Genomic DNA, 15,673 nt, shown 5'->3' on the forward strand with positions numbered 1-15,673 from the left:
GTAATATGGACTGTGGTGATACAAAATACACATGTCGCCTACTTTTCAGGTGGTCGAGAACTTGGGGGGAGGGGGGCAAAGATGGCGGAACGCGCTATACATCGAAATGACTGTAGCTCGAGAACGGTACGAGATAGGACATCGGTTAAAACGTACTTTTAATCCAAAAAATATTACCAATAGAAAAGATCATTGGGTAAAAAGTCGTATCTTAACTAATAAAAAAGTTATAACAATAATAAGTTTAACAAAATCTACATCGTACAGCTATTTTTTTCGAAAATCGTATGGATTGTTGATAAATAATAGTGTAATTACTTAATTACTCGGCTAAATATTAACTAGATGCATTTTCTTATAAGAAAAAAATATATTATTACGAATACATATGGTTTAAAATGTGAAACACGGCCTCCAAACGCCTTGGGGTTCGTCCGTTAGGTTGTGTTGTAATTGCTGCTGTTTTTAAAATAATGATTGCTTGTATTTTGTATTTCATTATACACTGAGTATATAAATGAAATAATGATAAATAAATAATCAAACAAATAAGATAATGATGAAATATGAAATATAATATATAGTAGTTTAATTCCATTGTAAATATAAACACCATAAACTTTAAATTTCTTGACCGCTCTCATGCATTAATTATATATAGATGTATATACATTTGTATCAAAGAAAATATTTACAATTTTTTATTTGTGTTACAGGTGCTAAGAGAAATTTAAAAGGTACCTATTTAAATTCAACAAATAATATGAACAACCAGTGTAATTGTTATGGATAGAATGGAGAGATTTGCCGTATTTTTTATTATAAGGTATTTACTTTTGTAGTAATGTTTTTTATTTCATATAACTGTATTAAATAAGAATCTGTTACATAATCATATTGTAATAACCTACAACATTATAATAATTAAAACTGGATTTGTAGTGGTAGTCTGTATTATGCATTTGATTGCGGCCAAACCCCAAGTATTATATGTAGTTTGGAGGCCGTGTTTTACATTTTAAACCAAATGTATTCGTAATAATATATTTTTTTCTTATAAGAAAATGCATCTAGTTAATATTTAGCCGAGTAATTAAGTAATTACACTATTATTTATCAACAATCCATAAGATTTTCGAAAAAAATAGCTGTACGATGTAGATTTTGTTAAACTTATTATTGTTATAACTTTTTTATTAGTTAAGATACGACTTTTTACCCAATGATCTTTTCTATTGGTTATATTTTTTGGATTAAAACTACGTTTTAACCGATGTCCTATCTCGTACCGTTCTCGAGCTACAGTAATTTCGATGTATAGCGCGTTCCGCCATCTTTGCCCCCCTCCCCCCAAGTTCTCGACCACCTGAAAAGTAGGCGACATGCGTATTTTGTATCACCACAGTCCATATTACAACTATCAGCAAAGATATTTGATATTACTTCTTTGCGACACTCACAAATTAATTCTACTTTCGGTAAAAAATCTACACGAAAAGTCCATTTTTACATATTTTATACAATAACTTGTTTATTTATAGAGATACGACCTCGGACCCAATGACCATTATTGTTGTCCACATTTTTAGGATTACAACGACGTTTTAACCGATGTTCTATCTTTTACCGTTTTCGAACTATCAGCGTTTTAACGCATAGCGCAAACCGCCATGTTTGCCCCCTCCCCCCCACCTTATCGACCACTTTTGAAATAGGCGACATACGTAATTTTGATCACCACAGTCCATAATACAATAATCAGCAATAACATTGCGTACTACTTTCATGCATGCTCAACCCCCCTCAGCTCCTGGACTAGTAGTCCAAAGATTACTTTGAAGTATCACACGACAACCTTTTGAAATGAAGATGTGTTTGTTTAGGCCTTGGCATATAAATTACAGCATGAATAAATTAAATACATTCATAATAAACTACAACAAAATTATGAAAACCCAATATAAAATACCTTTCTGTAATAGGCTACGCCATTTAATTTGAGTTGTTGAGCCTGCACTGTAAACACTTTTTGATTGGATTGTAGTAAATTACTAACCTGATTTAAAAATGTCAACATGAGGTTCTGTTGGCTGTAACAATTAATTATTCTAAACAGTACGTGAAAGTAGAAGGGATATCATATCAGAGACATATCATAGCTTGGTTATGACTGGAGTACGTACGGGCCAAGCAGTCTAGTCTAATATGCCTACGTATAGTTATCGTAACTGTACTTCTGTACAGGTATTTATATTAGACGACTGTTTTCAATATTTTAAATATCACGGAAAGTAAGTAATATTTAGAATTCCTGCTTTATAGATGCAGGTTATATTTTCAATAACGAAGACTTTCTTTTACTGTATTTAAACCAATATTTGATGCAAAACTAATAGCAATAAGGAAAATTAAAAGAAACAACCTGCTTGGAATAATTCAGTCGACTTGCAGGAATTAGGTATGCGAATGCGATGCTACGACAGCCGCGGGTGGCTAGCACGTTAGCACCCACCGAACCCTTCACATGAGGATTTGCCGCTCTGTTCAACGCAAATTTTTACAAAACTAAGCCCAATAAAAAAAAGTTGAATAGGAACAGTAAAATATTCAATTATCCACAACGTTACCACAGATAAAACTTTTTTGACCAAAAAAAGACAATGTCTCGTTTCTAGTTTGATCCAAGATAAACTTTATAAAATAAACATAACCAATCAAATAATAATTTTAAAACTATACTCTTTGTATGAAGGGATTATTTCCAGGATCTCTAAAAATTTTCAAAATTTGATCAAAATATTGCCAAAATACAGAGTAAATTTTTGACGTCTACACTACTAATTTTTGCCGATCCCGAGGCGTGACATCATTCTTGCATCGCTTCTACGACAAACCAATTAGCATAACCATGATAGCAACCCATAAGGCCAATGTTAAAAACTTTAGGTTAGTTTTAATTTGTACAGACATAATAAAATTGAAATTTGTTTCTGTTTGTATAATGACATGTCCACTGTTTCTCAAAATAACCCTGGAAAGTTTGGCTTTAATATGCTCAGCCGTTATTGGGTTATCTGATTACATAGTTTGCGTAAGTTCCGATCTCAAAGAGCTTCGCTCAACTAGTGTTTAGGCTATGTTGCTATGTTCCTTAAATTACAGTCTGTAATATAAGGAACATAGCAACATATTACAGTAGCTACTTTCTGACGTCATAGCATCTACTGACGATATTAAACATTTTAATTTTGTCTAAACACTGAAAATCACACTACCTATCTGTTTAAAATTTTTATTTACTATGAACAAACATAAAACATAAATTTGTCAGCCGATTAAGTTATCTTGTTGATGTTGACTTATAACGCAATTATTATTAGATTTTAACGATTTCTTTACCAAAGATTTGTCCGGATAATCTGTTCCAGTTTGCAGTACAATACAGGAAATGGTGTTTTAATACGATTCTCGGTAAAGTAAGCGTTCATTTTTGTCCCCCACTTGCACTAGAATCATATTGACGGATGGTGCAAAGTTGACCTTTACCCCGCTGAAAGTGACGTGTTGTGGGTGGTGGTGGGAGAAGGAAGCAGATCGGACTCGACCACCCCTCTCTCTCACAACTCCTGACACCTGATCCGGCTGAAGATTGAAGAAGAAGCTCTGGGTGAATAGGGTATAGTGTACCCTGCGAGCGCCTCGCTCTCCCCTCCAACATCCGTCTATGTTATTTTCATGTTCCAAAAATACAATCGATTTTGTCGGGGTTTTGATAGTTGATTTCAAGTTTGATTGATGCACATATTTAGCAAAAAGTGCGTTTAGATTGCACATTGACATTATTGCACTATGCAGTGATCACGCCTACACACCCTTTAATTATTTAGTTAAAACCTACGACTCTTAAGATTATATTTTGAAACTACAGTTTAGGAAGTTTTGAATCACTGAAGAATGGAGAAACGTCAACGGACAATGGACAGGGTTGTACATTAAACAGTAGACCGAGGTCACTATCAATGTTCAACGGGGGCAGCCTTGAATTTTGCGAAACAAAAGAAATGTGCAAAACGGGGGGGTTATGACCTTGCTGCCGAAGTCCTTGGGAGTTGATAACGGATAAGGCTGCAGTGGGTAAAGTGTCACGTGATGATGAGAAAATTCGGCTTTTGGAGCCAACCTACTAAGTTATCTTACTAAGTATATACCTCAGTTCAGACTAGCTTTTTTACTGAATTTTAAACTCCATAAATGAATATTATTTATGGTATTAATGGCCTGTTTCAACGCAATGTCTTTTTAAATACAGGGTGTTGAAAATGTCTGGAACCAACATTATATCTGGTGAGTGGTTAAAGAAAAACAACTGATATTTTGTGTATGGATATACTATGGTTTTACCTATCTTTTGGTGCCTTATGAAATTTTTTACCACTTATAGGGAACGCCCTGTGGAGGATGCAGTAAAAAGTTTTAATGGAAGCCTATGGTAAATGATACATGATTTTAAAGGCCATTTTTTTCTGAGTAAGGAGCCACAAGTTTTATCTCAAAAGGACCACCCTAGCGAAAATGGCGACTGTTTGAAATTTAAAAACCCAATTATAGGGAACGTCCTGTGGAGGATGCAGTAAAAAAAAAAACAGTCGCCATTTTTGCTAGGGTGGTCCTTTTGAGATGAAACTTGTGGCTCCTTACTCAGAAAAAAATGACCTTTAAAATGATGTATCATTTACCATAGGCTTTTCATTAAAACTTTTTACTGCATCCTCCACAGGACGTTTCCTATAAGTGGGTTTTTAAATTTCAAACAGTCGCCATTTTCGCTAGGGTGGTCCTTTTGAGATGAAACTTGTGGCTCCTTACTCAGAAAAAAATGGCCTTTAAAATCATGTATCATTTACCATAGGCTTCCATTAAAACTTTTTACTGCATCCTCCACAGGGCGTTCCCTATAAGTGGTAAAAAATTTCATAAGGCACCAAAAGATAGGTAAAACCATAGTATATCCATACACAACATATCAGTTGTTTTTCTTTAACCACTCACCAGATATAATGTTGGTTCCAGACATTTTCAACACCCTGTATATTAGTCATCCAGTACCATGATATTTAATTTTAATTTGGCCTCCGGATTAGGTTGAATATCAACATTGGTTTAAATACCTGCTTCTGTTTAATCCAAATGCTGCTTGTGCCGCAACTAGTTTCAACTTGTCATCTTCAGGTACTGTATGTAATTTGACGGGTGAGGTTCATAATGTCCAAATTTCACAAACTCCAACGTCTAAAATATTAAATAAACAGTGCGTTTCATAACCTCCAAATTTCATAAACTCCAAAACTATAACTTTCAAATAATCACCGATTCACAATGTCCAAATTTCACAAACTCCAACGTTTAAATATAAAATAAACAGAGCGGTTCATAACCTCCAAGTTTCATAAGCTCCAACGGTACAGTATCTGCCAGAAGTCGCTGCAGAGGTTGCCGTGGTTCGGTATGTAGGCGCTACACGTTCTACTGTTGTAGCGGTGTAACACGAAGTATCATTGTTGCTCCGTAATTGCTTTCTTAAGAGTATAAGTATATATTCTTAAGAGTTCCCATAGTCCGATCATGCTGGTTCGCGAACTCGTTCGAATAAACGTAGGTTTACACGTTTGTACCAAATTTCATCAAAATCGGATGATTTTTGCTCGAGTTATCGCGCTAACGGACACACATATAAATATATATATAACTGATGGTGTTTTTTGTCTCTAGGGACCTCAAAACGAAAAAGTAAATCGGTCCCGGGACCAGGTCTTACCATGAATACTACGGTAATAGCTTATTCCCTATAGGGGAAATTCGCTAAAATGTAAATTTGATTTGCACATTGTGTGCTAACACATATTTGAGTCACACATCTGAGTGTTCTTCAATCATTAAAATGTACGTATAATCAGTAGTTGAGCGCTGGCGAACGGTGCCTGCTATCTGACTGTGGCAACCACTAGAGAGACTTCTGGCCCAGACTGTACCGTTGGAGGTTATGAAATTTGGACATTATGAACCGCTCTGTTTATTTAATATTTAAACGTTGGAGTTTGTGAAACTTGGACATTGTGAAACAGTGATTATTTGAATGTTATAGATTTGGAGCTTATGAAATTTGGAGGTTATGAACCGCTCTGTTTATTTAATATTTTAAGCGTTGGAGTTTGTGAAATTTGGAGTTTATGAAACGCTCCCGATTTGACGACCGTCGAATGACGCTTTTATGACATCCTTCAATTTATTGTAGAACTACAATAAATAACAACTTTGAAATTCGTTTTTAATGATTGTCAAAATCCATACAATATGTAGCATCAAATTTTTTCAATTAAAAATTATCCATGGTATTTGGTCGACATAGGATAACCTAATTGATGTTCTATAAAATGTTCTGGGACATTGACTCATACTATAGTTAATATAAAATGTTCTCAATATTATACTGCATCAATAAGTTAAAAATGTTAACAGTAACTGCTGTTATGCCAGTAAACCATGTATTATTGCACTATTTGGTCATAGAATAATACTTCATCTATGATTTGGTTTTACATACAGTCTGCCTCTCTGTTTCAGCCTCAACAGGATGCATGTGATGGAAGGAGAGAGTGAGAAGTGTTCAGAGATGGTCGCTGAAAGTGCTCCCGAGCTGGTCACATCCAAAACAACCATTCTGGAGCTAAAATTGGGCAAAGAGGATCTACCATCGGCCGAGCCGGGAGTGCCAGAACCCCCCACAGAGCTACTCACATCTGTGGAACCACTAGTCAATGGAACTAATGGAAACCTCGAGGAGGAGAAAAGTGACTCTTGCGACAAAGACAAGCCAGCGGAGCCGGTGGTGAGCGTGAACGGGGACAGTGAGGAAAACAGTGCTAGTGTGGAGTGTAGAACTAAAGAGGATAGTGCGAAGGAGGAGAAGGATGATGCCAAAGAAATAAAGGAAGTGAAGGAAGCAAAGGAAAAAAAGGAAGTGAAGGAGGTGGAGCTGAAGGAGAGCAGTGGAGGATGCAGTGAGGAGGAAGACAGACAGAGTGTCACAAGTAGTCAGGTGAGTGACCACTGTATAGTATGCTGGGTAATGGAGTGAAGGAGAGCAGTGGAGGATGCAGTGAGGAGGAAGACAGACAGAGTGTCACAAGTAGTCAGGTGAGTGACCACTGTATAGTATGCTGGGTAATGGAGTGAAGGAGAGCAGTGGAGGATGCAATGAGGAGGAAGACAGAGTGTCACAAGTAGTCAGGTGAGTGACCACTGTATAGTATGCTGGGTAATGGAGTGAAGGAGAGCAGTGGAGGATGCAATGAGGAGGAAGACAGACAGAGTGTCACAAGTAGTCAGGTGAGTGACCACTGTATAGTATGCTGGGTAATGGAGTGAAGGAGAGCAGTGGAGGATGCAGTGAGGAGGAAGACAGAGTGTCACAAGTAGTCAGGTGAGTGACCACTGTATAGTATGCTGGGTAATTGAGTGAAGGAGAGCAGTGGAGGATGCAGTGAGGAAGACAGACAGAGTATCACAAGTAGTCAGGTGAGTGACCACTGTATAGTATGCTGGGTAATGGAGTGAAGGAGAGCAGTGGAGGATGCAGTGAGGAGGAAGACAGACAGAGTGTCACAAGTAGTCAGGTGAGTGACCACTGTATAGTATGCTGGGTAATGGAGTGAAGGAGAGCAGTGGAGGATGCAGTGAGGAGGAAGACAGAGTGTCACAAGTAGTCAGGTGAGTGACCACTGTATAGTATGCTGGGTAATAGAGTGAAGGAGAGCAGTGGAGGATGCAGTGAGGAGGAAGACAGAGTGTCACAAGTAGTCAGGTGAGTGACCACTGTATAGTATGCTGGGTAATGGAGTGAAGGAGAGCAGTGGAGGATGCAGTGAGGAGGAAGACAGACAGAGTGTCACAAGTAGTCAGGTGAGTGACCACTGTATAGTATGCTGGGTAATAGAGTGAAGGAGAGCAGTGGAGGATGCAGTGAGGAGGAAGACAGAGTGTCACAAGTAGTCAGGTGAGGGACCACTGTATAGTATGCTGGGTAATGGAGTGAAGGAGAGCAGTGGAGGATGCAGTGAGGAGGAAGACAGACAGAGTGTCACAAGTAGTCAGGTGAGTGACCACTGTATAGTATGCTGGGTAATGGAGTGAAGGAGAGCAGTGGAGGATGCAGTGAGGAGGAAGACAGAGTGTCACAAGTAGTCAGGTGAGTGACCACTGTATATAGTATGCTGGGTAATGGAGTGAAGGAGAGCAGTGGAGGATGCAATGAGGAGGAAGACAGAGTGTCACAAGTAGTCAGGTGAGTGACCACTGTATAGTATGCTGGGTAATGGAGTGAAGGAGAGCAGTGGAGGATGCAGTGAGGAGGAAGACAGACAGAGTGTCACAAGTAGTCAGATGAGTGACCACTGTATAGTATGCTGGGTAATGGAGTGAAGGAGAGCAGTGGAAGATGCAGTGAGGAGGAAGACAGACAGAGTGTCACAAGTAGTCAGGTGAGTGACCACTGTATAGTATGCTGGGTAATAGAGTGAAGGAGAGCAGTGGAAGATGCAGTGAGGAGGAAGACAGACAGAGTGTCACAAGTAGTCAGGTGAGTGACCACTGTATAGTATGCTGGGTAATGGAGTGAAGGAGAGCAGTGGAGGATGCAATGAGGAGGAAGACAGACAGAGTGTCACAAGTAGTCAGGTGAGTGACCACTGTATAGTATGCTGGGTAATGGAGTGAAGGAGAGCAGTGGAGGATGCAATGAGGAGGAAGACAGGCAGAGTGTCACAAGTAGTCAGGTGAGTGACCACTGTATAGTATGCTGGGTAATGGAGTGAAGGAGAGCAGTGGAGGATGCAATGAGGAGGAAGACAGGCAGAGTGTCACAAGTAGTCAGGTGAGTGACCACTGTATAGTATGCTGGGTAATGGAGTGAAGGAGAGCAGTGGAGGATGCAATGAGGAGGAAGACAGACAGAGTGTCACAAGTAGTCAGGTGAGTGACCACTGTATAGTATGCTGGGTAATGGAGTGAAGGAGAGCAGTGGAGGATGCAATGAGGAGGAAGACAGGCAGAGTGTCACAAGTAGTCAGGTGAGTGACCACTGTATAGTATGCTGGGTAATGGAGTGAAGGAGAGCAGTGGAGGATGCAGTGAGGAGGAAGACAGAGTGTCACAAGTAGTCAGGTGAGTGACCACTGTATAGTATGCTAGGTAATGGAGTGAAGGAGGTGAATCTGAAGGAGAGCAGTCACGTGGCCTAGATATAATCTAAATCTATAAAATATTGCCTATAGATGAATCTGATCCGATGGTGTTTTTGGTCTGTGGTGATTTAAATTTTAAAAATCGGTCGAGGTTTTTTTAAAAATAGTATGCTGGGTAATAGGTTTGACCTTTAAAAAAAATTTTAAGCAAATTTCTTTTTCCCTATAGGCTATGGGAAATTCACTAAAAATAATAAAATACAGCCAGAATATCTGTAAACCCTCTATGATACATGCCCAGGGTATTCACATTTCACTTGTGGAAGATGGAAACTGTCTCTTACAGATAAAACCCGCAGGCACTAACCTATAGTATCTCATGGAATTGTTTTTCATTTTTTTCAAAATTAGATTTTTAACCCATTTGCACCGTTTTACTTATTTACCAAAAATCCCAGTATCACTGAAACATTAAAAATAAAAAATTATACATTTTTATGATGATTTATAGTATTTTATAGCTAAAAATAATAATAAAATAAATATTTTATATTTTTTAATTTTGTATGTATATTTAGGATACGGTATATGTATTTAGGATTAGGATATGTTTATACTATTTTATATATTACTAAAAGAGGTGCATATACCTGCCTGGAAAAATATTAGTCTATTTTTTATTTTGTTTTATAGTATTTTATAGCTGAAAATATTATAAAACATATAATGTAGGCTATATAAAATTATGTATTTTAATTGTATATGTATATGTATTTATGACATGTTTTCACTATTTTTCATACTTTTCATAAAAATAGTTAAATAGCTCCCTATATTACGTAAATATGAAATCATTTAAAGAACATAATATTTTGATGAACAAATTTAAATATTATATGTATATATTTGTAAGTATAAATGGTTAATTTTTTGAAAAAACCAAATTTTCAAATTTCATGGGTGACATACCAGTGTCAGCCGTGATACTGTACATCACTGACTTGACGTACTAGTACGTCATCCGATGCAAATGGGTTAATAGTGATTTTCCCATAAAATAACAGAAAAATTGGATTTTCTATAAAATGGAAGATTTGGATAAGAATGATATTACTCTTTAATTAGCTAACAATCAAATAGATGACTACAGGGAGCAATAGCAAATATACAATTTTGAGTATTGTGTATGGTCATTGGTCTCACATAGACCTTTGGACCATTGCCTCTCATTGCATTGTGGGTGGGAGTATCAGATGAAATAAACACTTTCCAAGTGGACTTTGTCACTTGCTTGTTTCATAATCAACCTTTGGACTGCCAAGTTTCTTTTTGGAATTTGTATCTACTGTCTGTAAAGGAAGACAAGCACTTCTTTATCATTGATTTTGCATCACTTCCAATCATCACTGGATGAGGTCGTGAAAAAACCCGCGATGGTCGTGAAACTTTGGTCGTGAAATTACGTCTTATTTGGCTCTGTTCTGGCGGTAGCCCTGCACCTCATGTTCGAGGATACAAAGTGGACTTCTAGGTTAATCTAGCAATTGAAATATCTTATAAACAAAAATTAACACCATGTCTACTTCATCGAATGACTACGTACGGTCATGGACACACCAAAATTACAAAAAACACAATCTTTCCTTTATTAATCTTGTAATTCCTCCTTTCAACTCAAAACGACCGGCACTACAATCCTGACTTACACCCCGAACTAGTCTCTAAAACCAACTGACTCCATCGACGTCAGGCTTGCCACTGTCGTGCTCCAAAGTTGAAATTTTTTCCCAAATGGTCGTGATGCCAAATCGAGGGACAGACTTATTTTGTCATGGTAGTCAGTTTGCAATGACAATAAAATTATAATATGCTCCTTTTTTGTAAGTTTAATAACCATTGATGACATAAAAATATGGCTTTATATATTTCGGCATGAACAATTAGTCTAAAAACAGCGTGAAAGTTGGAAAATGTACCCTAGGGACACGTCATGGTCGTGAATTTCGAGACTTTAAAAATACGAAAAAAATACCTAGAACCTATTTAAAACCAAATAAATGTGTGTAACATGTTGCCCCCGTCTCAAAAAATATTAAAACACATAATAATAAGCTACAAATCCAGTATCTACTAAGTAAATGGCCAGGGACATGAAAACGTACGTTTTTAAATTTTCACTCATATATAGATCACTAGCAGAGTACCCGTCCTTCGTACGGGGTTAGCATATAAGTATAAAATGCTAATTACATTTTTGGGAGAGGACACGGTTTAAGAAAATTTGGTAGGTTGGAGCTCGTTCGCTGCGCTCACTTGCCTTCAGGTTTAGCTCATTCGCTAAGCTAACTCGCCTCCAGGTTGAAGTTCATTCGCTACGCTCTCTCACCCTTTGGTTGCAAATTAGCTGTTTTCATAAATAAAATAAAAAAATAGTGCTGCACCCTGTTGGTAAACCTATTAACTTTTTAATGCTATTGAACATCACATAATTAAACTGTTTAGTTGAACCAGCTGTTAAGATTCTTTAATTCCATTTAAATATTAGTACTCATAAGGTTAACATGGGGAACTATAGAGCCACTGGGGCAGAGCCCGAGAGGATTTTTTAGTTTAGAAAATGCCTAAATGTTAATTGGGAATGTGAGCTATCATCATGCCAAATTTCAGCCCAATCCGTCCCGTAGTTTATGCGTGATTGAGCAACACACATACCGGTACACACAAACTCACAAACTTTCAGATTTATAATATTAGTAAGACACTGTTCTGGTATCTGTACATAATGCATTTCAATATTTCATTATCGTAATTTTAAATGCACACTGCACGCAAACATTTAATTCATGTTGATATTGTTATTTCTAGCATATTTCCCATATACAGAGAATAAGCTATTATTTATATTCTAATTGGATTTTTTATTGAATAGTAAATAAGTAGTTTGAATATATAAATATACTATAATCATTTACGAGTGGTTTTTACTTATTAGGTTTGAATCTTTAGCTGATGACACTAACATGAGAAGAAGAATAAAATGTAATACATCATCAACTGTTGGCTTTTATCGCTTTCATTTTACATCCCATGGCAAATACATTTTAGCCTTGCATTTAATTAAATTTTGCATTGACAATATCACATTATTACATCAGAGAAAATCAAAACTAAGCGTTTCATGATAATTCTAATATGCTACTGTGTATTTATTTACAATTTCTTAAATTTCATTGATCTTTAGTCTATGCTGTATTTAACATTTCTCCTTGTATCACCTTGTTCTTTAAAAACCAGTTAAATCATCTTATTTACAATTACAGTACTTCATATATAACAGATAAATAGCTTTAAAAATAACAATTTAATATTCTTCTCTTTTGGAAATTGATTGGGCTTACTGTTGGTGTTTTCTTACACTTAATTAGAATTTTATTCTATATTTAACACAAATTATCTCAAACATTCAGCCATCATAAAAAGTTATCAGGAGAGTTCCTTGATGTATGCCTTGCAATCAAGAGGACCTGTCCTTGAACCAAGGTTTTGCATCTATACAACCATACCTTATTCTCTGGCCACTTTAATTTGCCGAGGGAAAACTTTCCCCATTTACTTAAATCCATATAATAATATACTAATAATGGTTGCACAGTTTCAGTTAATTAGAATACACTCTATACCACCTATACCATTACCGGTAGGCCCCTAAGCATTGTAATAATTATTAGTTGCTGGGGGTTTGCTTGGTTTAAGTGTTATGATGTTGATATTTTTGATACCAGTATTTCATATGATAATTTTACTTAACAAATATATATAGGCTATAGGAATTTAATTTAAATATCATAGTACGTACTATTATTTTAAGTCTCTAGTTATTTTATCTTTTTATTGTTAGGTACCTTTTCTACATAAATTTCACCTTCTAAGCTTTGCCCAAAAGACTTTTAAATTTGAACTGTTATTAACTGTTATTAATTGCCTTAATTGTTATTAATTGTAATAATTGTTATTCAAGTTAAATTGCCATTGAGTATCTCAAGTTACCATAATATAAACGTCTCAATTACAACATTGCTGAAAAAACCTGACATTGACAATAAAATATAGCACTGTTTCTACCTAAATCTTAGAATTTCAAAGGTTATAGTAATGAAAATACTATTAAATAACTGTCTGGTCAAAATAATGTATCAATTTTTTTTAATATATAGAAGTTTTCATCACTAGGAGCGATAAAAGTAGCTATTTTTGGTACGAAATTGTGTCCAACAAGCCTGGCGAAGCCGAGCTTGGAAATACGATTAAGTACCAAAAAAGATACTTTTGCTCTGTGTGATGAACAACTATTTTCATCATATTGTGAAAATAACCGTCTAATCATTACAAAATTAGACTACATACAGTATAATTTGAGGTTATACAAAGTCGTCATCAATGTTTACATTCTGTTGTTAACAAACATAACTTAAAATATTGTCTTATTAGAAGCGTATTCAAACAAATTTTGAGGTTAGCAAACCGAAAAATGTACCATATGTTTTTACTGTTCACTTGAAGTTACTCGAAAATGACGATTTTGCTGACGATTTGCAGAACTAAACCAAGTGTTTTCCGGACACTGTGATGAAAATTCACATTACAGCTGGGTACTTTACCTTTCTCATTTTAACCGAAGAAAGAAAAATGTTGAAAAACCATAAATCTTTCATTTTTAACATTGGAGAGACTTGGTTTCCCAATAATATGAATTTTCCAGATAAAGTATGTTTCCCAAAGTTATGCATCTCAATTAAGTAGGCCTAGGCAATGTCGGCTGTTTGCAAACTAATGATCTTTGTAAAATCAGATTGTCAGGAAATATCCTTGTTCCAGAACTATCCTCGTGGGCTATTTTAGAACAAAATCCAACATTTAAGCCTTGCCTCCGTTAGTTTGTGTGATAATCTGATAATTGTGTCTTTACCAATTGGGTTTATGTTTTTTAGACTTTTATTATTCCTCCTATTTTAATCTCAAATGTCAAAACAGTGCTTTATAAAATATCCCCTATGGTAACTCAGAATTAAATATTTCATATTTGTTTGTCTCAGAGCAGGAAAAGAGCAGCATTAACTGAAGTGGAAGGAGAGGGTGAGAACTCTAGCAGTGAGAGTGACGGAGGAAGCAAGAGGCAAAGGTTGGAACCAGATGATGGGGAAGATGAAAGAGAGAGGTAACATTAAATGTCCCTAATTAAGGGAATTTGGCTTAACCTCATTGAAATTATTTTACTAATATCACCATGGCTAGCTTGCAGGTAGATTCCTACCATGTGAGTGGCCACTTTGATGTCTTGGCTCTGCCACCCATGACTGACTCATTCCCTGTTTAACTCATACCAAGAAATGTTTGCAATATTTGCTGCAAGGCGATATAAAAGAACTTTGGCATCACATGTTTTACTTATGTTATAGACTACATACTTTGTAAGTTACTTACTTAGTATGGTTATGCAGTGCTCGATTAGCGGAGGAATGCGGCGGATCGGAGTTCCGCTACCTCTCTTTCAGAAAGATAAAAATAATGGCATAAAAATAAATGTACTTATCATTTTAAACAGTTACAGTTACAGCTCCAGTTACAGCGGGTTATGATTTTTCAACTTTTTACTCAATGAGTTGTGATAGTCCATATCTTTAGTTACTGTACCTATCTTCAAAATCTTTGCCATTTTCGCCCCTAACCCTGCCCTTTTAAGCTTGCACAGCCTTTTGGCTGGTCCTGAATGTCATTGAATTAGTAGGCCTACTTAATAGCAACTATCTGTTACCCACGGGTTTCACCCCGTTTGACTTCAAAGTAATAATGAAACTATTGATTGATTAAGTTAAGCTGAAATAAAAAAAAAAAAAAAAAAAACAGAATACCTTAATACAAACAAATAATCACACCAGGATTTTAGTAAAGTAATAAATTGAAAGAATAACAAACAAATAAGTACAGCTGAGGTATTTTTAAAATTAGGTATATGGAATGTTCCCTTAAGAAAGGAATTATGATCTTATAGGGCAATTTATGAAATAATGGATAGTTTTGCGCAAGGTTTCTCGTCATAAGGAACATTTTAAGTATATGGTTTATGAGGGTGTGAATTTAAGTCTTCTCAAAAGTACATGGGTACTTTGGGATTTATATATGGACTAGCTGTACCCGCGGGCTTTGCCCCGTTTAACTTCACAAGTGAGCTCGTTCGCATGGCTCAATCACGTCCTGGTTGAAGTTCGTTCGCTACGATCACTCACCTTTAGGTTGGAGCTCGTTTCTCTGCTCACTTGCCTTCAGGTTAGCTCGTTCACTACGCTAACTCGCTTCCAGGTTGAAGTTCGTTCGCAACGCTCACTCACCTTTTGGTTGCAAATTGGCTGTAGTCATAAAAAAAAATAAAAAAATAA

General features: G+C 36.3%; 1 protein-coding gene across 5 annotated transcripts in view; it reads left to right on the forward strand.

The window, feature by feature from the left end:
• LOC128982890 (misshapen-like kinase 1) overlaps positions 1-15,673 on the forward strand; it is a 109,745-nt gene that overhangs the window by 50,528 nt on the left and 43,544 nt on the right. For all 5 annotated transcript variants that reach the window (XM_054401942.1, XM_054401943.1, XM_054401944.1 and 2 more), the window contains 2 exons: positions 6,622-7,096; positions 14,333-14,454. In XM_054401942.1, coding sequence (XP_054257917.1) covers positions 6,622-7,096; positions 14,333-14,454 — 597 coding nt within the window. The remainder of the gene's footprint in view (positions 1-6,621; positions 7,097-14,332; positions 14,455-15,673) is intronic.

This window comes from Macrosteles quadrilineatus, unplaced genomic scaffold (genome assembly GCF_028750875.1).
Source record: "Macrosteles quadrilineatus isolate MER2022 unplaced genomic scaffold, UCM_ALF_1.0 Scaffold_1__1_contigs__length_201487025, whole genome shotgun sequence".
NCBI classification, from domain to species: domain Eukaryota; kingdom Metazoa; phylum Arthropoda; class Insecta; order Hemiptera; family Cicadellidae; genus Macrosteles; species Macrosteles quadrilineatus.